The 27,448-nt window shown below is 39.1% G+C and overlaps 1 protein-coding gene across 2 annotated transcripts in view; it reads right to left on the bottom strand.

The window, feature by feature from the left end:
* The window catches only part of NLN (neurolysin), a 143,663-nt gene that overhangs the window by 87,892 nt on the left and 28,323 nt on the right, over positions 1 to 27,448 (bottom strand). For both annotated transcript variants that reach the window (XM_077117327.1, XM_077117326.1), the window contains exon 2: positions 8,203 to 8,462. In XM_077117327.1, the coding sequence (XP_076973442.1) occupies positions 8,203 to 8,434 (232 nt within the window). In that variant the 5' untranslated portion in view covers positions 8,435 to 8,462. The remainder of the gene's footprint in view (positions 1 to 8,202; positions 8,463 to 27,448) is intronic.

Raw genomic sequence — 27,448 nt, 5'->3', positions numbered from 1 at the left:
CAGGACTGTATTTCAAAGGCAGCAACAACTAAGGGCAGGGGTACTAGGTGATGCGTTATGGAGACGGTACTAATTGGGTTGGAGACAGGCAAGGCAAGAGGATGGGTTCAGTAGGGGTTGGAGAAGTAGAAATTGCAAGCACGAGGATGGACAGAGACAAAGGATGTGTAAGAACAGGCAGACCGATTTAGAGGGTTGGGGTTTGTTTGAACAGGAATTCTTAATCTTTTAATTTTTTTTTTTACTACAGACTTCTAAGAATCTAGTCCCCCTCCCTCCAAATGCACACATGAATATAAACACAAAAAGTCCCATAGATTTTCACAGGATTACAAAATTCCCAGATATCTCAGAAGATACATCCAGTAAGCAGCTGGATATCGGAGCTACTTCCATTTAAATGATGATGGTAATGTAGTCTGTTCAAATCTTCACATATTAAAATTGGTTCTTAGGTATTTCACATATTTGTATTTTGATGTTAATTGGGCAAAAATCTCCGATGCCAGTGAAATAACCCATACTATGGAACAAAAATGAGTACGGTTCATATTGGTAATATTGGCTGTGCTGTGACAATGAATATATTTTTATTTTATTATCTTCAGCATTTTGAAGGTATCATAAATAAATATATTTTACACATACGACATACGGTAGACTAAAGCTATCCTTTACATACCAAAAATTTGTAGGGTTAAACTTATAACAGTCCTCTTAAAACACTATTACAAATAAAGCTCTAATTAAAAAACAAAACCAAACAAGAATCATTGCCACAAATATCTAAATAAATCCACGCTGTGTACTTAAAAAAAATCAAATTAGGTAAATTAGTCAGGGTTCTTCAGGGAAACAACTGACAGGGTATACATATGTAAACACTAAAAGACATATGCAAATACTAAGAGATTTATTATAGGAATTTTCTCATGCAACCATGGGAATTGGTACACCACAAATTGGGAACTCTGAGGAAGATTCTCCTGAATTCCCCAGGAGATGCTGGCCCGCTGAGCAGAGGCAGAAATCCTTTTGACTTCTGAAATCACCAGTATTCCTTTAGGGCCTACAGCTGATTGGAGAGGCTTCTCTCAATGGCAAAGACAGTCTCCTTTGTTGATTGCAGATGTACTGGCCACAAATGCAACCAAGTGACTAATGATTTAAATCCACGAGCTATCTCCACAGTAACAATAAAGCAAGTACTTGCTTGGCCAAAGAACTGAACACCAAAACCTAGCCAGGTTGACACGTGAACTTAACCATCACATGAGATAATTATGCTTTTATGTCCCTTGAATAATGAAACAGAAGCTTTAACATTTAATACCTATAGCACGTATTTAAATAATAGTTAACTACACAATTATAATTTCTGTTCACCTTTTTAAATTGGCCCAAAAAAAGAGAGTAAGAATTGAAATTGCTCAAGAACTCAGATGAACAACATAAAATACATAAGCCTAAAATTGGAAAAACATTCTTAAACAAACAATAGTGCTGACAACCATTTCCTTCCTTCCTTTGCCACAAAGACCTGGAAGCAGACTTGAGCTATCCCTGCAAGTAATAAATAATGCCTAGTACCTGACACAGACAGATGGGGTTTTAACAGCTACCGCAGGAGGCATAATGAACTCTGAAAACATGGAAAGATAAGAGAAAGTTAGTCTATAAGACTCTTATTCCCATAACTCAAAAATTCTGACAATTACCAGAAAGAAAATAAAACTGACCAAACAAACAAAATGGTAAGTGCTGGAGAGGATGTGGAGAAAGAGGCACATTTATCCATTGCTGATAGGAATGTCAAATGGTATAACCACTGTGGAAAGTAGTTTGGTGGTTCCTCAGGAAGCTAAGTATAGCGTTGCCATATGATCCAGCAATCCCATTGCTAGGTATCTATTCAGAGGACATAAGGGCAAGGACACAAATGGGCATTTGCACACCTATGTTTATAGCAGCATTATTTACAATTGCCAAGAGATGGAAACAGCCCACATGTCCATCAATGAATGAGTGGCTAAACAAGCTGTGGTATATACATACAATGGAATATCACAAAGCTGTTAGACAGAATAAAGTAATGAAGCATCTAACAACATGGATGGATCATGAAGACATTAAGCTGAGTGAAATTAGCCAGAAACAAAAGGACAAATACTGTATAGTCTCATTGATATGAGCTAACATTAATGATGTGAACTTGGAGAATTTCAATTAAGAACACTGAAATTTGTCAGGAGATAGACATGGGGTAGAGACTGGGTAACTGGTGCTAAAGGGATACAGATTGTGCAACAGGACTGATTGTAAAACTTCAGAAATGGATAGCACAATACTACCTGACTGGAGCACAATAATGTGCTACTGAATGAAGCTGAATTTGAGAATGACAGAGGGAGAGGGCTGGGGGCACATGTGAAATCTGAAGGAAAAATAGACAATAAAGACTGAGATGGTATAATCTAGGAATGCTTAGAGTGTACAATGATGGTGATTAAATGTACAAATTAAAAAATGTTTTTGCATGAGGAAGAACAAAGGAATGTCAGTATCGCAGGGTGTTGAAAATAGATGGCCATTCATATTTTAAAACTTCAGCTTCTGTGTGACACTAAAGGGAGAAATGTTTATTTGGTACAAAATTTATATTTTGACTAGTGCATTTCCTAATTTAATTTGTATGATCAGTTTAACTGAACACAGTTTAAGTACATGGAACTTTGAATAGAGCAAGAGATTTTGATGGTTTGTCCAGGTTAGCATGATGCCCTGATAAATCCCAGAGTGATTTGAACAGTGAATAAAGAAGTATTTACAAAGCAAAGTCCCCTTAGGGGAATGGGGAGAAAGGGGGAAAAATTCAACTTCCCCATCTGGAGAATTCCTGATATTCTCACAAGCACTGGGGATACCCAAATCAATAGGCTGAGCCCTTGATCTTAGGGTTCACCCCTATGGAATTTATCCCTGCAAAGGATAGGCTAAACCTACTTAAAATTAGGCCTAAAAGTCACCCCAGAAACACTTTTGTTGCTCAGATGTGGACTCTAAGCTGACATGGCAAGCAAACTCCCTGCCCTCTCCCCATCTATGTGGGACATGACTCCCAAAGAGATAAACCTCCCTGGCAACGTGGGGCAGAAATCCTGGGATGAGCTGGGACTCGGCATCAAGAGATTGAGAAAACCTTCTTGACCAAAAGGGGGAAGAGAGAAACGAGACAAAAATAAAGTGTCAGTGTCAGTGAGAGATTTCAGAGTCGAGAGGTTATCCTTATTCTTACACATTATATAGATATCCCTTTGTAGTTTGTGGTTTATTAGAGTGGCTAGAGGGTCGTACCTGAAACTTTAGAGCTGTGTTCCAGTAGCCATGTTTCTTGAAGATGATTGTATAATGATATAGCTTTTACAAAATGACTGTGTAATTGTGAAAACCTTGTGTCTTATGCTTCTTTTATATATGGTATGGACAGATGAATAAAAATATGGATAAAAATAAACAAATAATAGGGGGAACAAAGGTTAAAATAAATTGAGTAGATTGAAATACTCGTAGTCAATGAAAGGGAGAAGTAAGGGTATGGTATGTATGAGTTTTTTCTTTTTCCTTTTTTATTTCTTTTGCTGGAGAGGTACAAATGTTCATAAAAATGATCATAGTGATGAATACACAACCATGTGAGCTACTGACTGTACACTATGTATGGAATGTTTGTATGTAATGTATGTTTACATGTTTGTTTGTTAAGGTTTACAACAAAAATATTTTAAAAATTCTGACAGCCCACAAAGATGTATTTATGAGAGAGCAGAAACAAAGATTAAAAAAATAAAAGTATATTCAAAAGATCTATTACTGAAGGGAAAAACCCAGAATTTAAAGTAATTCTTTCTTAAGGTTTGGCTTATTTCACCCCCTGATTTTTATATCCCTCAAATGCATACATTACCAGGCTGGCCCACCACCTTGCATAAGTGACTGAAGAAGTGGGCGCCTGATGCAAGGACAGGCCATTCACAGGGAGAGAGGGAGGCACGTGAAATTGCCTGTGGAAGGGTGCTACTGATTAAGAATCAACCCCATCCTTCTGACTTTTTTAATAGAAATTTTTATTTTGATAACACACATAAAACACAAAATGTCCCATTTTAACCCCTTTTGTGTGCGATTCGGTGATATGAATTGCATCCATGATACTGTGCTTCCATTACTCTCATCGTTACCAAAACTGAACTCTGCACCTGCTGAGCAATAATTCCCCATTTCAAAACCCTCCTCGCACTCATCTGGCCCTTGGTGATCTGGAATCTACTTTCTGTCTCTATGCATGTGCATACTCTAGGTATTTCATACGAGTGGAATCATACAACGTACATCCAAAATTTTTCCAACACTCCGAACAGAAACTCTACACCAATTAAACATTAGGTCCTCAGTCCCTACCCCTACCCCGGCCCCTAAACCTAATTTCTGACACTGAATTTGCTTCTTCTAAATATTTCACATCAGTGAGATCACACAATATTTGTCCTTTTGTGCGTGGCTTTTTTCACTTAACATGATGTCTTCCAGGTTTATCCTATTGTTGCCTATATCAGAATTTCATTTCTTTTTACAGCCGAGTAATAGTCCATTGTATATGTAGACCACATTTTGTTTATTCATTCATCTATCTATAGGCAGTTGGGTTGCTTTTAATTTGTAGCTATTATGAATAAAGATGCTTCAAACATTGATGTTTAAATATCTGTCCAAGTCCCTGTTTTTAATTCTTTTGGGTATATGCCTAGAATTGGGATTGCCAGGTCATATGGTAATTCTATGTTTAACTTTCTGGGTCATATGGAATTCTATGTTTGATTTTCTAAGAAACTGCCAAACTGTTTTCTCTGTACCTTAGACTTTTGAACAATGAGATCAAGTAAACCTTTTATTCAGGAGTTTAAACTCAAGACTCATTATATGATTTAGTGAGATAGTAAGTAATGAGAGTGAAGCAGTAGGTATTAGGGACAAAAGCTGAAACAGAAATGCAGAGATAAGAGAGAAAGTAGCCAAGTCCCTATTATGGTGTGTGCTGGTTTGAAGGATTTATGTACCCTAGAAAAGCCATGTTTTAATCCTAATCCCATTTTTTAAAGGCAACCATTTCTTTTAATTCCTATTCAATAATGTAGGTTGGAGACTTGATTAGGTTATCTCTACAGAGGTGTGACACCGCCCATTCCAGGTGGGTCTTGATTAGTTTACTGAAATCCTATTTTTTTTGTTCTTCTTTTTTTCATCACATGGTTGTATATTCATCATCATGATCATTTCTTAAAACATTTGTATCAACTCAGAAAAAGAAATAAAAAGAAAACAGGAAAAAATTCATACATACCATACCCCTTGCCCCTCCCTTTCATTGATCACTAGCATTTCAATCTACTCAATTTATTTTAACATTTGTTCCCCCCATTATTTACTTATTTTTAATCCATATGTTTTACTTGTCTGTTGATAAGGTAGATAAAAGAAGCATCAGACACAAGGTTTTCACAACCACACAGCCACACTGAGAAAGCTACATCATTAAACAATCATCTTCAAGGAACATGGCTACTGGAACACAGCTTTACATTTTCAGGCACTTCCCTCCAGCCTCTCCATTACACCTTAACTAAAACAGGTGATATCTATTTAATGAGTAAGAATAACCTCCAGGATAACCTCTCAACTCTGTTTGGAATCTCTCAGCCATTGATACTTTATTTTGCCTCATTTCTCTCTTCCCCCTTTCGGTCCAGAAGGTTTTCTCAATCCCTTGATGCTGAGTCCCAGATCATTCTAGGATTTCTGTCCCACTTTGCCAGGAAGGTCCACACCCCTGGGAGTCATGTCCCATGTGTAGAGGGGGAGGGCCGTGAATTTGCTTGTCGTATTGGCTAAGAGAGAGAGGTCACATCTGAGCAACAGAAGAGGCTCTCTTGGGGGTGACTCTTAGGCCTAATTTTAAGTAGGCTTAGCCTATCCTTTGCAGGGTTAAGTTTCATATGAACAAATCCCAAGACTGGGGGCTCACCCTATTGCTTTGGTTGTCCCCTCTGCTTGTGAGAATATCAAGAATTCAACTTGGGGAAGCTGAATTTTCACTCGTTCTCACCATTCCCCGAAGGGGACTTTGCAAATACTTTTTAATTCACTGTTCAAATCATTCTGGGATTTACTAAGGCATCACTTTGGACAAACCTTTAAAAGAAGAAGCATTTTGGAGAAAGCTTCAGCATGCCGGAGAGCCAGGAAGCACAGAGTCCACCAGCCAGCGACCTATGGAGATGAAAAAGGAGAAAGCCCCTGGGGAAGCTTCATGACACAAGAGGCCTGGAGAGAAAGCTAGCAGACATCACCATGTTCGCCACGTGCCTTTCCAGTTGAGAGAGAAACCCTGAACTTCACTGACCTTTCTTGAGTGAAGGTAGCCTTTTACTGGTGCCTTAATTTGGACATTTTTATAGACTTGCTTTAATTAGGACTTTTTCTTGGCTTTATGTGCTGGTTTGAAAGGATGTATGTCCCCTAGAAAAGCCATGTTTTAATCAAAATCCCATTTCATAAAGGCAGAATAATCCCTATTCAATACTGTATGCTTGAAACTGTAATCAGATCATCTCCCTGGAGATGTGACTTAATCAAGAGTGGTTGTTAGGCATGATTAGGTGACTACATGTCTCCACCCATTTGGGTGGGTCTTGATAAGTTTCTGGAGTCCTATAAAAGAGGAAATATTCTGGAGAATGAAGAAGATTTGGAGAGAGCAGAGAATGCTGCAGCACCATGAAGCAGAGTCCACGAGCCAGTGACCTTTGGAGATGAAGAAGGAAAACGCCTCCCAGGGAGCTTCATGAAATAGGAAGCCAGGAGAGAAAGCTAGCAGATGACGCTGTGTTTGCCATATGCCCTTCCAGATGAGAGAGGAACCCTGACTGTGTTCACCATGTACCTTCTCACTTCAGAGAGAAACCCTGAACTTCATCATCCTTCTTGAACCAAAGTATCTTTCCCTGGATGCCTTTGATTGGACATTTCTATAGACTTGTAATTGGGACATTTTCTCGGCCTTAGAACTTTAAACTAGCATCTTATTATATTCCCCTTTTAAAAGCCATTCCGTTTCTGGTATATTGCATTCCAGCAGCTAGCAAACTAGAACACCTTAGAACTGTAAACTAGCAACTTATTAAATTCTCCTTTTAAAAAAGCCATTCCATTTCTGGTCTATTGCATTCTGGCAGCTAGCAGACTAGAACTTGGTGGAACATGGAGTATATGGAACTTTCAGTGTTCAGGGAGTGTTGAGGGTAGATGATCTCGACAATCTTCCAAATTCCAAAATGGATACAGTGTTCATGAGGTCCAGCTCTACAGCTAACCTATGTTCTTATAAAATGTGGATATACAGCCGAGACTGTGTAGCCATCATTATCCTACAAAATATGTCCAAGCCTTGGGGTAAGTAGTCCTCATTCCTTATAACTCAAAAGGCCTAAAACCTACATTATAAAAAATATATACACGTTCTATGTAGGAGATGTGGAAAATTACAGAAAACATAAATAAGAAATTAAAAATCAACCATAAACCTATCCCCTAGGATATTATCCATTATTAAAATCTGGGTATTTTCTTCTACTTTGCTTCTGTGTCATTAAATAGTGATCTGAATCATGGTTTTAATGGCTATTACCGAGGATGGGTGTATCATAATTTATTTAAGCATTCTGTTGGATGACATTTAGGGGTTGTTCACAGGCTTTTGCTATGATGGAATACCTATTTATACATAAATCTATGCAGAAATTTTGCCTGTACCTCTGATTATTTCCTTGGAGCACATGTACACATGTGGAATTACTGGTGTAGGGTATGAATTTAAAAGTTTTGTCAAAATGCTCTCCAGACAGTAGTGTAATCAGGGTGTATATTTTACAGCACCTTTGCCAACATAAAGTTTTTTTTTAAACTTTTTTTTAAAAAAAAACTTTGGTAATTTAATTCTAAGCAATCAGTCACTAAGTAAAAATCAATCTCTTATAAAACTGGAAAACAGATTGTCAAGCCAGAAAGTATAAAATGGGTTTAGATGCCCACAAAATTAAATATCGATTTTTTTTTTAAATATTGATGTGTTTTTTGCATCCTACTCACCTATATACTTCACTTCTACATCTGCCAACGCCTGCAAACAGTTCTCATAAGTTACTTCCTCAATACTAAGCGTTCCAATAGCATCATACACTTGTTTGGTCTGCACAATCAGCTCCTCAGTTCTTGTTTCAATTTGTTCTGGTGATAAATCCCATCGCAAAACATTTCTGCCGGCTGCAGTATAGGAAGACATCGCCTGAAGAGGGGACATCACTTCTTTTCCTAAAGTCATTCTGAGCAAAATCCTGGAACCACCAATCCTAAAAAGAATCAGAAAAAGAATAATTAGGGATTTCTGTCCTAAGTCAACATATAAATGTGTATTATCTAATTAAATTTTAGATTAAAAAAAGGTAAATTTATTACAGGTGGACACATATGTGCAAAATTAAATGTTGTATCTCAGAGTAATTTGGGCAGTAAATAAAGAAGTGTTTTCAAAGTCCCCTTGGGGGGCTGGGGAGAAAGGAGAAAATATTCAACTTCCCCATTTGAGGAATTTCTTATATTCTCTCATGCAGTGGGGACAACCAAATCAATAGGAATAGGCAGAGTGCCCTCAACCTTGCGGTACGCCCCTATGAAACTTATTCCTGCCAAGGACAGACCTAAGAGTCACCCCCAGAAACCCCCTTTTGTTGTTCAGATGTGGCCTCTCTCTCTCTAAGCCAACTCGGCAGGTGAACTCACTGCCCTCCCCACTACATGAGACATGACTCCCAGGGGTGTAAATCTCCCTGGCAATGTGGAACAGAACTCCTGGGAAGAGCCACGACCCAGCATCAAGAGACTGAAAAAGCCTTCTTGATCAACAGGGGGAAGAAAAATGAGACAAAATTTCAGTGGCTATAGAGATTTCAAACAGAGTGGAGAAGTTATCCTGGAGGTTATTCTTATGCATTATATAGATATCACCTTTTTAGCTTATGGTGTGTTGGGGTGGATGGAAGGAAGTGCCTGAAATTGCTGAGCTGTTTCTGTAGCCTTGATTTTTGATTCTTGAAGATGATTGTATAAAGATATAACTTTTACAAGGTGACTGTGGGATTGTGAAAACCTTGTGTCCACTGCTCCTTTGTCCAGTGTATGGACAGATGGGTAAAAACATATGGATAAAGAATAAACAAATAACAGGGGAGAAGGGGTAAAATAAACTGTGCAGATGGAAGTAGTAGTGGTCAATGAATGGGAGGAGTAAGGGTATGGGATGTGTGAGTTTTTTCTTCTTATTTCTTTTTCTAGAGTGATGAAAATGTTCTAAAAAATGATTATGGTGATGAATACACAATTATGTGGTGATACTGTAAGCCATTGATTGTATACCAGTATGGAATGCTTGTATATTAACATTTATCAATAAAACTATTTTAAAAACAAAAAAAATTAAGTATTGTTGCATTTTCTAGTTTTCTTGCAGAGAGATAGTTTACCCAAATTCAGTTTCCAAACACTGAATTGTTTATATAATTAAATCATACAGATGAATAAAATTAGGTGTCAGAGACATAATTGTCCTCTATAAATTAAATTAGTTAATCTTTCTTATTTAAATGTGGGTTTTTTTGGGGGGTGCATGGTCTGGGAATAAATGTTTATTTAAATGTTAACTTCCATCTACTATGTACATAAACTCAAAAAAATATTTTGGGGTCAGCAAGGAAGCATTTTCAAAGTTTTATTTTTTATATCGAACACCATTTTTTTTTTTAAACAAAACTTCATGTAAATCAAGAACAGCAACTTGAATTTAAGATTTGGAAAATAAACTTTCTGTTATAGTTATGCTAATTTCCTGAAAGGAAAAAAGAAGTTTCAGGTTGTATATATGGCAATAGAGTAAAAATTAAAAAAAGAAAGATCTTTGGAACTGTACTACACAAAGAGTGAACCCTAAGTTAAACCATGTGCCATAGTTAATAGAACAATTATAAAAATGTGCTTTCATCAATTGTAATGAGTCTACCACACCAATGCTAGTTGCTAATAATAGGTTGTATATGGGAATCTTGTATTTTATGCATGCTTGTCTATAAACCTACAACTTCTGTAAGAAAAAAAAGGAATATTGATACCAATCCTTTATTCTATTAAAACACTCAAACTAACAACATTGATATCATACATATATATATTATTTTAGAGCTTATAAATAAAATATATTGTAATTGATAGCCAACATTTATTACGTGCTCAGGTCCTGTTCTAAATGTTTTCCATGTATTAACTCACTCAGTCCTCACAACACATCTGAGTTGGACACTATAGTTATTCTCCTTTTAGTGAAGAGGAAAACAAAGCACAGTACAATAACTCGCCCAAGGTCACACAGCTAGTCATAGATGCGGGCTAGGATTAAAAAGCAGGCTGCATGGCTCCAGAACCCATACTCTTAACTACTATGCCAAGTGTCATTCCTATTATCTCACAAACCACCCTGCAAAGGAGGAAGGGTTTTATCCCCTTTGCATCAGTAGACAGTTGAGGCTCAGAGGGACTAAGAGACCAGTTAAAGGCCGTTCACTCAACAAGCACTATAAGTACCGTGTATCTGGGGTGACTTATTGATAGGCGGTGGGGATAAAAGGGCAAACAGTCAGGGAGCCAGCTGTTGTAAGACAGTGGAGAAAACAAATGAATCTACAGGCAATCATACCACACTGAGTAAGTGATTACGGTAGAGGTAAGCACAGGGTACTCCAAAAGGCACCAAGGGAGAAACGGTGTCAACAAAGATGTTCTAGAAGGAACAAGAAGCAAGCTGAGATCCGAACAGGTAAAAATCATTCAGAGGACAAAGGCTGTAAGGAGAGAGAAGGCTGAAAAGGTTTAGTAGAGAAAGAAAATAAGAGCCTTGGGAGTGATTAGAGTTCAGTCTTATTCCTAAAGCAAGGGTGAGCATCAGGTGAGAGATAGAAGCGGTGGGTTTTAGAGAAATCCCTCATGCAGTGAGCTGAAGTACATAAAGCAGGGAGATCATCCAAGAGGGCAGTTATTACTACAATGGGGGCATCAGGTTATGGTAGAGTGAACAAGGAATTAGGGTGAATTAGAGTGATGTAAGAGACACTGAGGAGGTAGAATAAAAGGACTTGGTGAGTGAATGGATTTGGTGGTGGTGGGGGACAGTGAGGGAGTTAAGGATGCTATCCAGATTCGGACTTAGAAATGGATGAGTGGTGATTGCCATTTACTGATATAGAGATCACAGAAGGCAGGGAGGCTCTGGGGAGGGAAAAGATACCTTCAAGCCTGAACATGCCATGTTTGAAGTGTCTGTGGTACATGCAAGTGGCATTCATCAGTATTAAAAGGTAACTGAAGTTAGAGTGTGGATAAATCTGCTTAAGGGTGTGTGCAGAGTGCGAAGAGAACAACCAGGCTCTAATCACAGCGATCTGTGAAGGAATAGGAAGAGCCAGCCAGCATGGGCTTTAGGAAGCTGTGAAAGGCAAGCACTGAAAAATGGAGGGAGTAGATAACAGTAACAAAGGTTGTGTTGATGTCAGGATTGAAGAGGCTCTTCCGATTTCAGCAGCAGGAATGTCGTTGTGGACTACAGCAAGAGCAGTTTCAGCAGTAGGAGTGAAGTTAGATGCTACAACTGCGGAAGGAGTGAAATCAGATGCTATAACCGAGGTGTAAGAGGAAAGTAAAGAACTGGAGAGTGCACTGAAGCAGTTTGCTGTGGATCTGGCTGTGAAAATGAGGACAGCTAGAGAAGTAACTGGAAGGGGTGGAGGCATTTTTAAGAAAGGAGAAACTTGAATATTGACCCGTTGGCTATCTTTTTACAAAAAACGAATGGCTCTCTTCTGTAAAACACACTAGGTAAGGCTAACACTTGACTATTTTCTAATATATTTTCACATTTCTTCTTCTACTAGTTGAGTTAAATACTCATCATGGGCCAAGTCTGTCCCAAAATCTGTATATGCCTGCTAAACTTGTTACCATGTAAATAAAATATTTGATTAAATATATGCAAAAAGAGGGATTTTTTTTCTAGGATAGAAAAGTACTTTAAAAAAGGACAGTTACTAAAAACCAATAAGAAAACTACTGTTATAAAAGATTGGGACAAAAATTGTGAAGATTTACATTTCTGAATTAAAACTTCTTAGATGTATCTTTTCTTGCTCTATTTTTAAGAATCTGAAATTGGAAATCAAAGATGATGCATTTTAAGTGTAGTTTGTGCAAGAACAGTGATGAAGGCCAATCAACTGATTCATACTTTACAAAAAGGTCCTGACCTTGCCTCAGTTTGTGAATACACACATACGTTTTAATTTTGAATATCATATTTAAGAAATTTACCATTTTATGATTTCACATGAAATCATTTTTCCCAATTAATTATTAAAGATACATGCAGTAAGTTCCCTACAGAGGGAGGAAGAAATGGGATATAAAGCAAGGACAGTGCAATTTATTATTATTGTGATTTTTGTATGCTGTATGGTGGGGTCACATTTCATCATTTTTCCATGTGAGTATCCTGTTATTGCAGCATCATTTGCTGAACTTTTGTTTGTTTGTTTTTTTTGGGGGGGAAGTACATGCAAACTTCCCCGGGTCTCCCGCATGGCAGGCAAGAATTCTACCACTGAACTACCCTTGCACATCCACAATTTATTTTTGACAGGAAGAGAGACTATGTTTTCAGTAAAATGGATAAAACAGGTAAAATGGGAGTAGTTAAGTTATAATAAAAATGTGAGATGTTTGAATTTAAGAATTCAAAGGTTAAGCAGTGTGATGGTTGGGCTCAGGTGTCAACCTGGCCAGGTGATGGTCCCAGTTGTCTGCTCAGGCAAGCACTGCCTTACCATTACTGCAAGGATATTTCGTGGCTGGTCAATAAACCAGAGGACTAGTTTATTAAGTCATCAGTAAGTTGATCACATCTGTGCCTGATTACATCTATGATCCACGAAGGGTGTGTCTTCCCCCAAAGAGAGAATCCAATTAGCTGAATTTAATCCAATCAGTTTAAGACTTTTAAGGGACAGGAGAGAATTTTCATTTCTTCTTCAGCCAGAGAGACTCTCCTATGGAGTTCGTCAACAACCTTCATCAGATTTGCCAGCTTCACAGCCTGCCCTATGGATTTTTGACTCTTACATCCCCATGGTTGTGTGAGACACTTTCATAGATCTCATATTTACAGGTATCTCCTGTTGGCTCTGTTTCTCTAGAGAACCCTGATTAATACAAGCAATATGACAAAATCCCGGGTATTATCCTGGAAGCTGATAGGTGGTGTAAAGAAGTTGAAGAGTAAAAGGAACCAAGAGTTCAGTATTGTATAAACTGTCTACATGAACACTGGAGTCAGAACCTTGATGGTGGAACCTGGAAGTAGAATGGAAGACTGAACCAGGAACCAAAGTCTTCAAAAAATGGAGGGGGACCAACGAGGTGGTTGGGAGAATGGTAAACTCAGATTGTGAGCCTCAAAGTGTTTTTCTGCCTTTGGAAGTATAAACGGTGAAGAAGTATTAATCTGGGAATATCACTGGGTGGGGGGGGGAGCGTTGGGGCTGGGGAACAAAGAAGATGCTCATCTTTCCTCCTCACTTTGTGGGAAGGTCTTTGAAAGAAAGAGGGATGCATGCAGGTCAGAGTGATTTGGGTAGTGAATAAAGAAGTATGTGCTGGGTCCCCTTGGGGGAATAGGGAGAAGGGGGAGAGGTGTTCAACTTCCCCATTTGGAAAATTCCTGATATTGCAAGGGGACAGCCAATTCAATAGGTCAAGCCCTTGATCTTGGGGTTATGCTCCTATGAAACACATTCCTCAAAGGATAGGCTGAGCTACTTAAAATTATACCTAAGTCATCCTTAGAGAACCTCTTTGGTTGCTCAGATGTGGCTTCTTTCTCTAAGCCAACTCAACATGTGATCTCACTACCTTCCCTTTTACGTGGGACATGATTCACAGAGGTGTGAATTTCACTGGCAACGTGGGACAGAAAGCCTGGGATAAGTCAGGACTCAGCATCAAGAGATTGACAAAAGCCTTATTGATCAAAAGGGTGAAGAGAGAAAGGAGAAAAAATAAAGTTTCAGTGGCTGAGAGATTTCAAACAGAGTCGAGAGATTAACCTGGAGGTTATTCTCATGCATTATACAGATATTCCTTTTTATTTTATAGTATATTGGAGTGGCTGGAGGGAAGTACCTGAAACTGTAGAGGTGTTCCAGTAGCCTAGATTCTTGAAAACAATTTCTAAAGATGTAGCTTTTACAATGTGACTGTGTAATTGTGAGAATCTTGTGTCTGATGCTGTTTATATTCAGGGTATGGAAAGATGAGTAAAAAATATGGATAAGAATAAATACATAGGACTTCCGGAGAAGATGGCGGCTTAGTAAGACGCGCGGGTCTTAGTTCCTCCTCCAGAAAAGCAACTAAAGAAACAGAAACAATACGAAACAGCTCCCGGAGTCACGACAGAGACCAAAAAGACAGCGCACCCCATTCTGGAACAGCTGAATGGGCAGGGAGAATCTGCTGCGGTGAGCTACCCGAAGGGCGCGCGTTTTCCCGGCCGGGTCGGCTGGCGACTGGGGTCCCCTCCACGCACGTGGCTCCCCGGTCTGACTGGGAACGTTGGATAGCGGGGCCCTCCCGTCACGCTTGGCGTTTCGGGCCAGCTGGGCAATTAGGACCGGCACTCTCCCAAGCCGCGGCGGCCAGCGACCCCCACCTCCACGCGCGGTTTCCCGGGCCGACTGCCGTGCAGACAGACGAGCGCCACGAGCGCCACCTACTGGGCAGGAAAAGAAAAACAGAGCCCAGAGATTTCACAGAAAAAGCTTTCAACCAGCTGGGTCCCACACCCAGGGAAATCTGATCAAATGCCCAGACACCAGCAGAAAATAATGGATGACGCTCGGAAAATTGAAAATATGGCCCAGTCAAAGGAACAAACCAATAGTTCAAATGAGATACAGGAGCTGAGACAACTAATGCTGAATATACGAACAGAAATGGAAAAACTCTTCAAAAACCAAATCAATAAATTGAGGGAGGACATGAAGAAGACATGGGCTGAACAAAAAGAAGAAATAGAAAATCTGAAAAAACAAATCACAGAACTTATGGGAGTGAAGGACAAAGAAGAAAAAATGGAAAAAACAATGGATACCTACAACGGTAGATCTAAAGAGACAGAAGCTACAATTAGTGAACTGGAGGATGGAACATCTGAATTCCAAAAAGAAACAGAAACTATAGGGAAAAGAATGGAAAAACTTGAGCAGGGCATCAGGGAACTGAATGACAATATGAAGCGCACAAATATACGTGTTGTGGGTGTCCCAGAAGGAGAAGAGAAGGGAAAAGGAGGAGAAAAACTAATGGAAGAAATTATCACTGAAAATTTCCCAACTCTTATGAAAGACCTAAATTTACAGATCCAAGAAGTGCAGCGCACCCCAAAGAGAATAGACCCAAACAGGCGTTCTCCAAGACACTTACTAGTTAGAATGTCAGAGGTCAAAGAGAAAGAGAGGATCTTGAAAGCAGCAAGAGAAAAACAATCTGTCACATACAAGGGAAACCCAATAAGACTATGTGTAGATTTCTCAGCAGAAACCATGGAAGCTAGAAGACAGTGGGATGATATATTTAAATTACTAAAAGAGAAAAACTGCCAACCAAGACTCCTATATCCAGCAAAATTGTCCTTCAAAAATGAAGGAGAAATTAAAACATTTATAGACAAAAAGTCACTGAGAGAATTTGTGACCAAGAGACCAGCTCTGCAAGAAATACTAAAGGGAGCACTAGAGTCAGATACGAAAAGACAGAAGAGAGAGGTATGGAGTAAAGTGTAGAAAGAAGGAAAATCAGATATGATATATATAATACAAAAGCCAAAATGGTAGAGGAAAATATTATCCAAACAGTAATAATACTAAAAGTTAATGGACTGAATTTCCCAATCAAAAGACATAGAATGGCAGAATGGATTACGACCCAGCAATACCACTGCTAGGTATCTACTCAAGGGACTTAAGGGCAAAGACACAGACGGACATTTGCACATCAGTGTTTATAGCAGCATTATCTACAATTGCAAAGAGATGGAAACAGCCAAAATGTTCATCAACAGACGAGTGGCTAAACAAACTGTGGCATATAGCTACGATGGAATATTATGCAGCTTTAAGACAGAATAAACTTATGAAGCATGTAATAACATGGATGGACCTAGAGAACATTATGCTGAGTGAGTCTAGCCCAAAACTAAAGGACAAATACTGTAAGGTCCCACTGATGTGAACCGACATTTGAGAATCAGCTTGGAATATATCATTGGTAACAGAGACCAGCAGGAGTTAGAAACAGGGTAAGATAATGGGTAATTGGAGCTGAAGGGATACAGACTGTGCAACAGGACTAGATACAAAAACTCAAAAATGGACAGCACAATAATACCTAAGTGTAATGTAACTATGTTGGAACACTGAATGAAGCTGCACCTGAAATATGGTTTTTTGTTTGTTTGTGTGTTTGTATCTTTTGTTTTTGTTTTTTTTTCTTTTTCCTTTATATATATATTATTAGTATTATTATTTTAATTCTCTTCTCTATATTAACATTCTATATTTTTTTCTGCTGTTTTGCTAGTTCTTTTCCTAAATCGATGCAAATGTACTAAGAAATGATGATCATACATCTATGTGATGATACTAAGAATTACTGAGTGCATTTGTAGAATGGAATGATTTCTAAACGTTGTGTTAATTTCTTTTTTTTTTTTTGATTAATAAAAAAATTAAAAAAAAAAAAGAATAAATACATAAATAGTAGGGGGGAAAATGGGTAAAACAAATTGGGTAGACGGAAACAGTAGTTGTCAATGAGAAGGAAGGGTAAGGTATATGGTATGTATGAGTTTTTTCTTTTTATTTATTTTTCTGGAGTGATGTAAATGTTCTAAGAAATCATTATGGTGATGAATACACAACTGTGTGATGATATTGTGAGCCACTGACTGTGCACGATGCATAGAAAGTATGTCTATGAAGATTTTTCTCAATTAAAAAAAAAAGAAAGAGGGATGTAGGGAAAATATTTTCCTCAGGGTGGAATGGATTTCCGTAAAGTAGAAGAAGAAGGTAAGATCCAGGAAAGAGCCTGAAAAAGTGGAGGAGTCTGTTTACCATGGGACAAGGATTCCAGAAACCACAATGGAGAAGCTTAGGAGAATAGTGTAGTGTGGGATACATGTTGGTTCCTACCTGACCACACATGCACTTTCCTCCCAGTACCCCTGCATTCCCTGCACAGTGCATATTTTTTGAAAGTGGCTACCCCAACCCCCGAAATTCTTGTTTGGAATTCTGTGACAGAAGGGGATCTCATTTCCACTGAGTGCAGATAAGCAAGCTTCTATCACTGACTGCAGCTGGCAGCCATCCTAAGAAAAAAAGTGGAACTTGACTTATGATGAAATAAACACTGTGGATGGCAGAACAAAGGAAGGAAACCAAATATTTAATGACATCATTGAGTCCTGAGATCAACTAATCCTGAAGCCTGACCTAGAGCTGGACTTTCTAGTTATGTGAGTCAATAAATCCCCTTTATTGTTTGAAGCCAGTTTGGACGTGGTTTTATATTACTAACCTCACATAGAATCCTCACTGATAAAGGAAAGAACAGAGGGAAAAAAACGAATGGTGGTCAAAGGACAAGAAAATGATGGATGACTGGAGGGTCTGACATGCTGGGGAGTGACCTAAGATAATAGGGATGTGGAGTTCACTCTGTAGAATCGGCTGAAAATTTCTAAAACAATTACTCCCAGCAACCCCTCCACAGAATGCACAGAACTGAGGCCTCCAAGGAGTGAGCAGAAACATGACTGATTGTGTCTCCAAGGAAGTCCCAGTACAGGTGAAGAGGCTGCTCACCGGATTGCTGAATCACAAACAATAAGTGGAAGAACACTGAATAAAACAGGACTTCTGCATTTGAACACCCTGTTTTCAATTCCTCTTAGTACAAACTGAGGAGAATGGGCAAACTTTCTTTATTGTTAAAGAGCTTTGAAAGGAAAGGAAATTGTTACTAGCACTTCGTGTATAAGATGACTTCCACTGTTATTCATTTATCTTCAAACATTTACCAAAAAGCTGAGAATATCTGGTCACAGCAAACCTGATTTTAATGCAGTTAAACTAATAAAAATGTTAACACCTAATATACCCCTAATCACTCTTGTATAATTTCTTTTATAATTAATGAAAAGCTACCCCTCCTTTAGTACAATATTATTCCCTGAATATAGAAGGGATAGAGAGAAAGGAACAAGTTAGAAAGCATGGTTTCTTGGGACAACAAAACACATTAAATTTTTTATCTTAATACCTTCTTTTCTCAGCGTTCTGTGATTTTATCTTAATTTCTTGGGAGATTTATAATTCTTTATTTACAAAGAAAAGAAATGGAGAGAAAGATTGCCTTTCTATGACATTTTGATCAATTATTTTCCTTTCTGCTTTATTTTTGCTTTTCCTCTTCTACCTTCCTTTTACTGAGTATCTCTCCTCCTCTTCTTTTCTTACATTTTCAAGTTCATCCAATGCTTAGGATGTTGGTACACATCTCTTCCATTTCAGTGCCTCTCTCTGCAGCCCTGGAGAACTGCACCTACTTAGGTAACCAGTGCACGTGCAGTCATTCTAGCAGCTGTGCTTGAGACTCTGGTAAGGATTTTTCACTGACCTTTTGCAACTGAGAGCTTTAAAAGTGAAAATACAGGCAACACAGTACGATCCTGTTTTTCTCTATGGGAGTTATTGCATGCACTTATTTGATGATGAAAATATGTATCAAATTTAAGATTTCTACCATCTGATTCTTAATTTTTTTCTTCTACAAAATTTCAGGCTCTTTATTATTTCTGTCCCCACCACACTTTATTGTCTCCTGTCTTTAAAAATCACTTATCAGACTTCCAGAGAAGATGGCGGCTTAGTAAGACGCGCGGGTCTTAGTTCCTCCTCCAGAAAAGCAACTAAAGAAACAGAAACAATACGAAACAGCTCCCGGAGGCACGACAGAGACCAAAAAGACATCGTACCCCATTCTGGAACAGCTGAACGGGCAGGGAGAATCCACTGCGGTGAGATAGCCGAGGGGCGCACGTTTTCCCAGCCCGGGCGGCTGGCGACTGGGGTCCCCTCCACGCACGTGGCTCCCCGTTCTGACTGGGAACGTTGGATAGCGGGGCCCTCCCGCCACGCTTGGTGTCTCGGGCCAGCTGGGCAATTTGGACTGGCACTCCCCCAAGCCGCGGCGGCCGGCGACCCTACACCCCCACGCGCAGTTTCCCGGGCCGACTGCGAGATTCGGATTGGCAAGTTAAAAGAGCCACAGCATCTTTTACTGGTGGGACCCGCAGACAGACGAGCGCCACCTACTGGACAGGATAAGAAAAACAGAGCCCAGAGATTTCACAGAAAAACCTTTCAACCAGCCGGGTCCCACACCCAGGGAAATCTGATCAAATGCCCAGACACCAGCAGAAAATAATGGATGATGCTCGGAAAATTGAAGATATGGCCCAGTCAAAGGAACAAACCAATAGTTCAAATGAGATACAGGAGCTGAGACAACTAATGCTGAATATACGAACAGAAATGGAAAAACTCTTCAAAAACCAAATCAATAAATTGAGGGAGGACATGAAGAAGACATGGGCTGAACAAAAAGAAGAAATAGAAAATCTGAAAAAACAAATCACAGAACTTATGGGAGTGAAGGACAAAGAAGAAAAAACGGAAAAAACAATGGATACCTACAATGGTAGATCTAAAGAGACAGAAGCTACAATTAGTGAACTGGAGGATGGAACATCTGAATTCCAAAAAGAAACAGAAACTATAGGGAAAAGAATGGAAAAACTTGAGCAGGGGATCAGGGAACTGAATGACAATATGAAGCGCACAAATATACGTGCTGTGGGTGTCCCAGAAGGAGAAGAGAAGGGAAAAGGAGGAGAAAAACTAATGGAAGAAATTATCACTGAAAATTTCCCAACTCTTATGAAAGACCTAAATTTGCAGATCCAAGAAGTGCAGCGCACCCCAAAGAGAATAGACCCAAACAGGCGTTCTCCAAGACACTTACTAGTTAGAATGTCAGAGGTCAAAGAGAAAGAGAGGATCTTGAAAGCAGCAAGAGAAAAACAATCTGTCACATACAAGGGAAACCCAATAAGACTATGTGTAGATTTCTCAGCAGAAACCATGGAAGCTAGAAGACAGTGGGATGATATATTTAAATTACTAAAAGAGAAAAACTGCCAACCAAGACTCCTATATCCAGCAAAATTGTCCTTCAAAAATGAAGGAGAAATTAAAACATTTATAGACAAAAAGTCACTGAGAGAATTTGTGACCAAGAGACCAGCTCTGCAAGAAATACTAAAGGGAGCACTAGAGTCAGATACGAAAAGACAGAAGAGAGAGGTATGGAGTAAAGTGTAGAAAGAAGGAAAATCAGATATGATATATATAATACAAAAGCCAAAATGGTAGAGGAAAATATTATCCAAACAGTAATAACACTAAAAGTTAATGGACTGAATTTCCCAATCAAAAGACATAGAATGGCAGAATGGATTACGACCCAGCAATACCACTGCTAGGTATCTACTCAAAGGACTTAAGGGCAAAGACACAGACGGACATTAGCACACCAGTGTTTATAGCAGCATTATCTACAATTGCAAAGAGATGGAAACAGCCAAAATGTCCATCAACAGACGAGTGGCTAAACAAACTGTGGCGTATACCTACGATGGAATATTATGCAGCTTTAAGACAGAATAAACTTATGAAACATGTAATAACATGGATGGACCTAGAGAACATTATGCTGAGTGAGCCTAGCCAAAAACTAAAGGACAAATACTGTATGGTCCCACTGATGTGAACTGACATTTGAGAATCAGCTGGGAATATATCATTGGTAACAGAGACCAGCAGGAGTTAGAAACAGGGTAAGATAATGGGTAATTGGAGCTGAAGGGATACAGACTGTACAACAGGGCTAGATACAAAAACTCAAAAATGGACAGCACAATAATACCTAAGTGTAATGTAACTATGTTGGAACACTGAATGAAGCTGCACCTGAAATATAGTTTTTTGTTTGTTTGTTTGTATCTTTTGTTTTTGTTTTTTTCTTTTTCCTTTTTTTATATATATATATTTTTTATTAGTATTATTATTTTAATTCTCTTCTCTATATTAACATTCTATATCTTTTTCTGCTGTTTTGCTAGTTCTTTTCCTAAATCAATGCAAATGTACTAAGAAATGATGATCATACATCTATGTGATGATACTAAGAATTACTGAGTGCATGTGTAGAATGGAATGATTCCTAAATGTTGTGTTAATTTCTTTTTTTTGATTAATAAAAAATAAAAATAAAAAAAATTCATATGAAACCAAAAAAAAAAAAAAGCAGTGAGAATATGAAAAAAAAAAAATCACTTATCAAAACATGACCCTGTGAAATTTCTAACCAAGAAATAAGTCAGAATACTATAATGGAATTGACAGAAATATGCATTTGTTAGGACTATCATCTTCTGTATCCAAAAAAACAAAACAAATGAAATGCTTAGTCAAAGGAAGCAAGCTGCACAGACACTGATACAGTGCACCAGGTTGCAAAATTTTATTTGGTCAAATGAGCATGCCATAATCATTGAGTTAATTATTTTCTTGAAACATGGAAAACAATTTATGGAATGTACTTTCCAAAATGCTTTGATTTACTGGTTTCATTTTCTTTCCTTTTTTCTTTGTATGCTGAATGGCAGGGGTCACATTTCATTCTTTTTCCATGTGAGTATCCCCTTATTTTAGCACCATTTGTTGAATTTGTTTTTGTTTGGTTTTTCATTTGTTTTGTTTTGCTTGTTTGCTTGGGAACTGCACAGGCCAGGAATCAAACCCGGGTCCCCCGCACGGCAGGCAAGAATTTTACCAGTGAACTACCCTCGCATCCCCTGGTTTCATTTTCTTTTGAAGGATAGTTTTCAAATATTCCTCCCACCAAGTCCTCTTTGACCATTCCATTCACCCAAGGGGGACAGTCCATTTGTTATCCTTCATTTAGGCATTTCAATTACTGTCATTGACCTATTCATTTACTTTGTCTGGGATCCTAAACAAGTGAAACTGGGATTTTTTTCAAGCACAATGATCACTGTACTTTTTTTGCAATCACCCACCCCCACCCCAACACAGTGCACATTGCTGAACACACAATTGATGCTTGTTAGATAGTTGAAATAAGAAGGAATTGATATTGCTAAAACACTACAGCAACACTACCTTCCTTTATCACCACCAGAATTCATATAGTGAAATGTGTTTTATTAGAACCAGGACTAGAGTGAAACTCCGTTATGTAGAATGTCAAAACTTCTGTTTCCCCCCAATCTACATTTTTTTTCATGTTAGCATCTCCTTTCCCCACGGTGTTACTGAGTTGTATTATATGGTTTACATGGCATGTCCTCAAATTTGCCCTAATTCTTTTAAACACTTGGCAAATATATCCAGTATTTGCTTTCAAACGGATGCTTCTCTACTAGCTAAGACTGAAGGCTGCATTACATTAATCCCTCCTGGAATTCCTGTAAAAGTTTAAACAAACTATAATATAATAGCTAAGTGATTTTAAGTATGTCTCTTGTTTGGCTATTTCATCAAAGCCACTCAATTCTCATCTTGATTCCTACTGAAGAGTTGTCCTTCCTAGTCAATGAAAAGGCACACAGCGGATTTTGCCATTGCTGAAGGCTAGCCATGCACTTTGCCAAGAATAGAAGAATATTCTTGTGGTCATTTACACTTAAACTCATTAAAAATAAAATTCATGCTCAGGAAACAAAAAAAAGAGGAAAAAAATAAAAAGGAAAATTTAAAATTCAGTTCCTTGCCACAGTTCCACGTGTGGCAAGTGGCTACCACGCTGGACAACACGGAGAATACTTTCGTCCCTGCAGATGGTCTAAAGGACGGAGCTATATACCACAGATATTCTCCCTCCTGAAATCCCACCTGAACACAATGTGTATGCCGTGCAGTCTGCCTGGACCTGCCAGGGGCATCTTTTCTCTTTCTACTTGCAAAGTAGCTCAGTTGGCATCTTCTTTGGAGGGAAAAAAGGACAGAGAAAGAAAGGCAGTAAGGGCTCATTTACTGAGTAGTTCCCCTCAGCCAGGCGTGGTATTAAAACACTCAGTCCTCATAGTACTCTGAGAAATAAGCACGAGCAAGCACCATCTCAAGAGCACTCGTGTGGCAGAAAAGAGGAAGCAGGGCCAAAGGCATTGACAACCGAACTAAAATAAACACAAGGCTTTTTCTACAGGACTTCAAATTTCACAAATCCATTTTTTTCCACAGTTGAGAGTTGATCTCTTTTATTAACTCTGTTTACCAATATAGAGATCAGGTTAAAAGATTCTACCAAATGTTCATGGTACTAGACCCGCACACATCAAATACTTGTGAACCGCTCCTTCCCCCTGCTCTGAGTAGCCTTTTATGCCTCACATCCCCGCCACTGTTCAAACGTTAAGCATCTCCAGTTGGTGAAGCTCTCCCATACTCCAGTCTCTCTCCTGATGCTCAAACTTCTCTACATCCTCAACTTTGCCACTGAATGCTGCTCTTCCACTTTGTCTTAACTGAAACCTTGATCTCTGCATGTTGGGTTGCTGATGGCTGGGGGTAAGTGGCCGTACTGAGTCAGTCACACAGCACACAGCACACGACTCAGGAGACAACTCTCAGGGGTGAGTGGAAGGCGTCTGCTTTATTGAGGAAGTGCACAGGCTTATATAGGCCGGGAGCATGCAGGAACACATGTCGGATGGGGATTGGTGGAGGGCAGATTTCTGGGATTGGTCATCATTGTCGCCTTGCATCAACCACGGCAGCCAGGTGAGCGATATTTTATGGCTTCTCCAACATCTGCAGAGCACCTCCCTCGCCTGTGAAGTGTAATCACTTTCTCACTGGTTCCTGAGACAGGGTGAATTTTCTCCTAGCTTCCCAACGTGGTTTCCAAATCATTACTGTACTACAATCCTAATCTCCTGAGGCTGCTGCCATTTTGCTACATCATTCACTAGCTCGCTTTGTTTCTGTCATCAACTGATGTCTTTGCCATTTCCTCAAACTTATCAAACACTTGGCTATACAGTCTTCTTCACCTTAAGCTCCAAAACCACCCTGGAGGATCTCTAAGCAGATGGATAAGTCATGCCACTCCTTTAACTTCAGTTTCTTGACCGACTTTGTTCCAAGGACCTTCATGTATACTCTTCTTACCCCATCCAGAGATGCTCCTCAAAGATGATTAATTCTAATAATCCACTCTCTGACAACAACCTTCTATTTTTCCAACTCTCACAATTCTTATTTTTCCATCTCTTTTAGATCTGCAGTCCTTTGATCTTTCTATTTTCTCTCACTCTAACAGGTTCCTTCTTTAGATCTGCCCTTAGACCTGAACAAATCCTGCAATTTAGAGAGCCCCACTTTGGCCCTCCTGTGGCACACTCCACTGAATACAGCTAATAGGATGTGCCCATGCAAAGCCTGCCCACTCACACCTGTGCTCAGAGTTCCAGGACTCCAGAATTCATTGTTCAAATGGCTCCCAGAGCCCTCGGTCCATCTTCCTGAGAGTGAACTGTACCACTGATGGGTATACCTCTTAGACTGAGGGACAACCTTTAGTAAGGGAGTGTCAGGGTGTCCATGAGACCCCTCATGATACTGGAGGGGGACAGGACTGGGCATCCAATGTTGCATAATTGTTAGGAGTGGGCCTTATTTATAAATTCAATCACTTTCCACTAAAAACCCAGCTGCCTTTCCTATACCTTATGCTGCGTTCACCTTAAAACTTCTACCCAGGACCCTACTAACCAGCCAACTTCTTTCTTCAGTAACCTGAATGGAGGTTATGGGATTTGATGCTATTATATTATGGTTTCTAATTTTAGCTGAACTCTAATGTCTTCAGGAAAATACATTCATGATGGATTGCCTCCCATTCCCCACACCAGTTATTTGAAACTATGACCAGCCTCCCAAATTTCTCCTTTCACTGTCAGTAGCTGACCTTGCTACCTATATTGCTAAGGCCATCAAACAGAAATTTCCTTGACTTCTCACCTACAGACACAGCTACATCTATGTCATCCTTTCCTCTTAACTCCTAACTCGGTATAAGTGGTATCTCTTTTGTCCAGAGACAACTTCTTTCTCTCTGCTTAGGTCCTATCCCATCTCTTTCTCGGCTTCACTAAATTTAATATCATCTTTCTTAGCAAAATCTTAAATGTCTCATGTGAACTGCCCCTTTATACACACATGTACACTTAAGTGCTTAGGTTTCTCCCTCTAAATGAAACAAAATAAAAAGCAAAAACAAATACTCGATTCGGGATCTGCCAATAGATGGCATTTTCTTTCTTCCTGTCACCTCCAAGATTTTTCAGAGTGGTCTAGCTTTGTCATCTTCATGTTTTAATCTCTCATTCACTCCTTAATCTACCTCAGTCTGGTCCTAGCTTCATATGAAATGGAACCTGCTCTCTTCGAGCTTCCCAATGATCTCTAAATACAAATGGCATTTTCAGTACTTACCTGTCATGACTTTTTTTGTGGTATGTGACAATGTTGGCCACTCCTTCTTCACTCCCTCCTTTGAAAATTTCTCCTTCCTAAGTTCCTGTGATAATGATTCCTCTTCTCGTTCCGTCTCTGGTTGGTTCCTTCACAATTTCCATCCTCGGCCCCTTCCTCCAGATTCCCTCTCAATGACCACCCAAAATCTTCCACAGTAAATCTGTAACCTCCATTCAGAGCTCTTGCTTGAGCTTCATACCCACAAATCCAACGACCTCAGATACCTCAAATGCTACATGGTCAAAATCCGATTTTTTTCATGAATTCCCAATCTGAGTTTACACTCTCCAACTAGGTGCCTATACTAGAAACCTGTTACACATATGGCTGGAATGTATCATCACACCTAATACTTATTAAAAGCTTATTACCGTGGACTATAGTTAACAGTATAATTATAAAAATGTTTTTCCATCAATTGTAACAAATATACCACACTAATGTAAGGTGTTAATAATAAGGGTGGGATACAGGAAATCTGCATTTTATGCATAATTTTTCTTCTTACAACTTCTCTAATAAAAATAAAACAAAAAATTAAAAAAAAACCTATTAAAATGTCAGGAACTATATCAAGAATTTACATACATTTTCTTATTTAATCCTCCCAACAAGCCAAGAGGCCGATATTAGTGACCTAGTTTTACTGGGCTCAGAGAAGGCTCAAGATCACACAGTAAGGATGGGATTCAAACCCAGGCCTGACTCCTAAGTTTATATCTTAACTATTATGCTGTACTGAGGTTGCAGCTGTATCCTAGAAAAGGAAAGCACCAAATTTCTCAGCAATTTCACCTTCCTGCTCTTTCACCCTGCTTTTTTTTTTTTTTTTGATGCATGGTCCAGAAATCGAACCCAGGTCTCCCGCATGGAAGGTGAGCATTCTACCACTGAACCACTTGTGCGCTCCACCCTGCTTTTAAAGGACAGCGAACAAGGGACATCAAAGCTGGCATCTTTCTATCAGTTCTCTGAATTGTTATCTCTGCCACTCCCTGAGGAACTGCTGCAAAGCCTGTGCAGCAGAGCCCACTTGAGCTTTCATTCAGCTCTGAAAAACAGGCCATGTTGGCTTGGGCAGCTTTTAGCATTTTCAGAGACTAAAACAACTCAAACTGGGACTCCCTGGATGACCACTCTTTGTACCCAGGTCTCGTTCTTTTTTACAGCCCTTTAATCAGCTGTCCTTGGGGAATCAGTAAACAGCTTGAAAAAGCGTCCTCCCCCGAAAAACAGTAAACTTTATTTATTAAAGTACTCATGCAAACAAACTGAAATTTCTAATGCGTAAGGTTCAGCTGAGGAATCCCAAGAAAACTTTCTCTGTAACAAATGCTGGTTCTTAATCCCATCATGATTTCTCAGACAAGAAATAATGATTTGTTGCTGTCATCTGAAATTATGCTTACATTGCAGATTCTCTCTCTATCATTAGAAAGTGACTTTCCATGAAATAAATTACTTGATTCAGTCATTAATTCAGCAAGTACTCAGCG

This window comes from Tamandua tetradactyla, chromosome 9 (assembly GCF_023851605.1).
Source record: "Tamandua tetradactyla isolate mTamTet1 chromosome 9, mTamTet1.pri, whole genome shotgun sequence".
Taxonomy (NCBI): Eukaryota; Metazoa; Chordata; class Mammalia; order Pilosa; family Myrmecophagidae; genus Tamandua; species Tamandua tetradactyla.
Note: the sequence above shows the minus strand (reverse complement) of the source record. Positions and strands in the feature narration are given on the sequence as shown.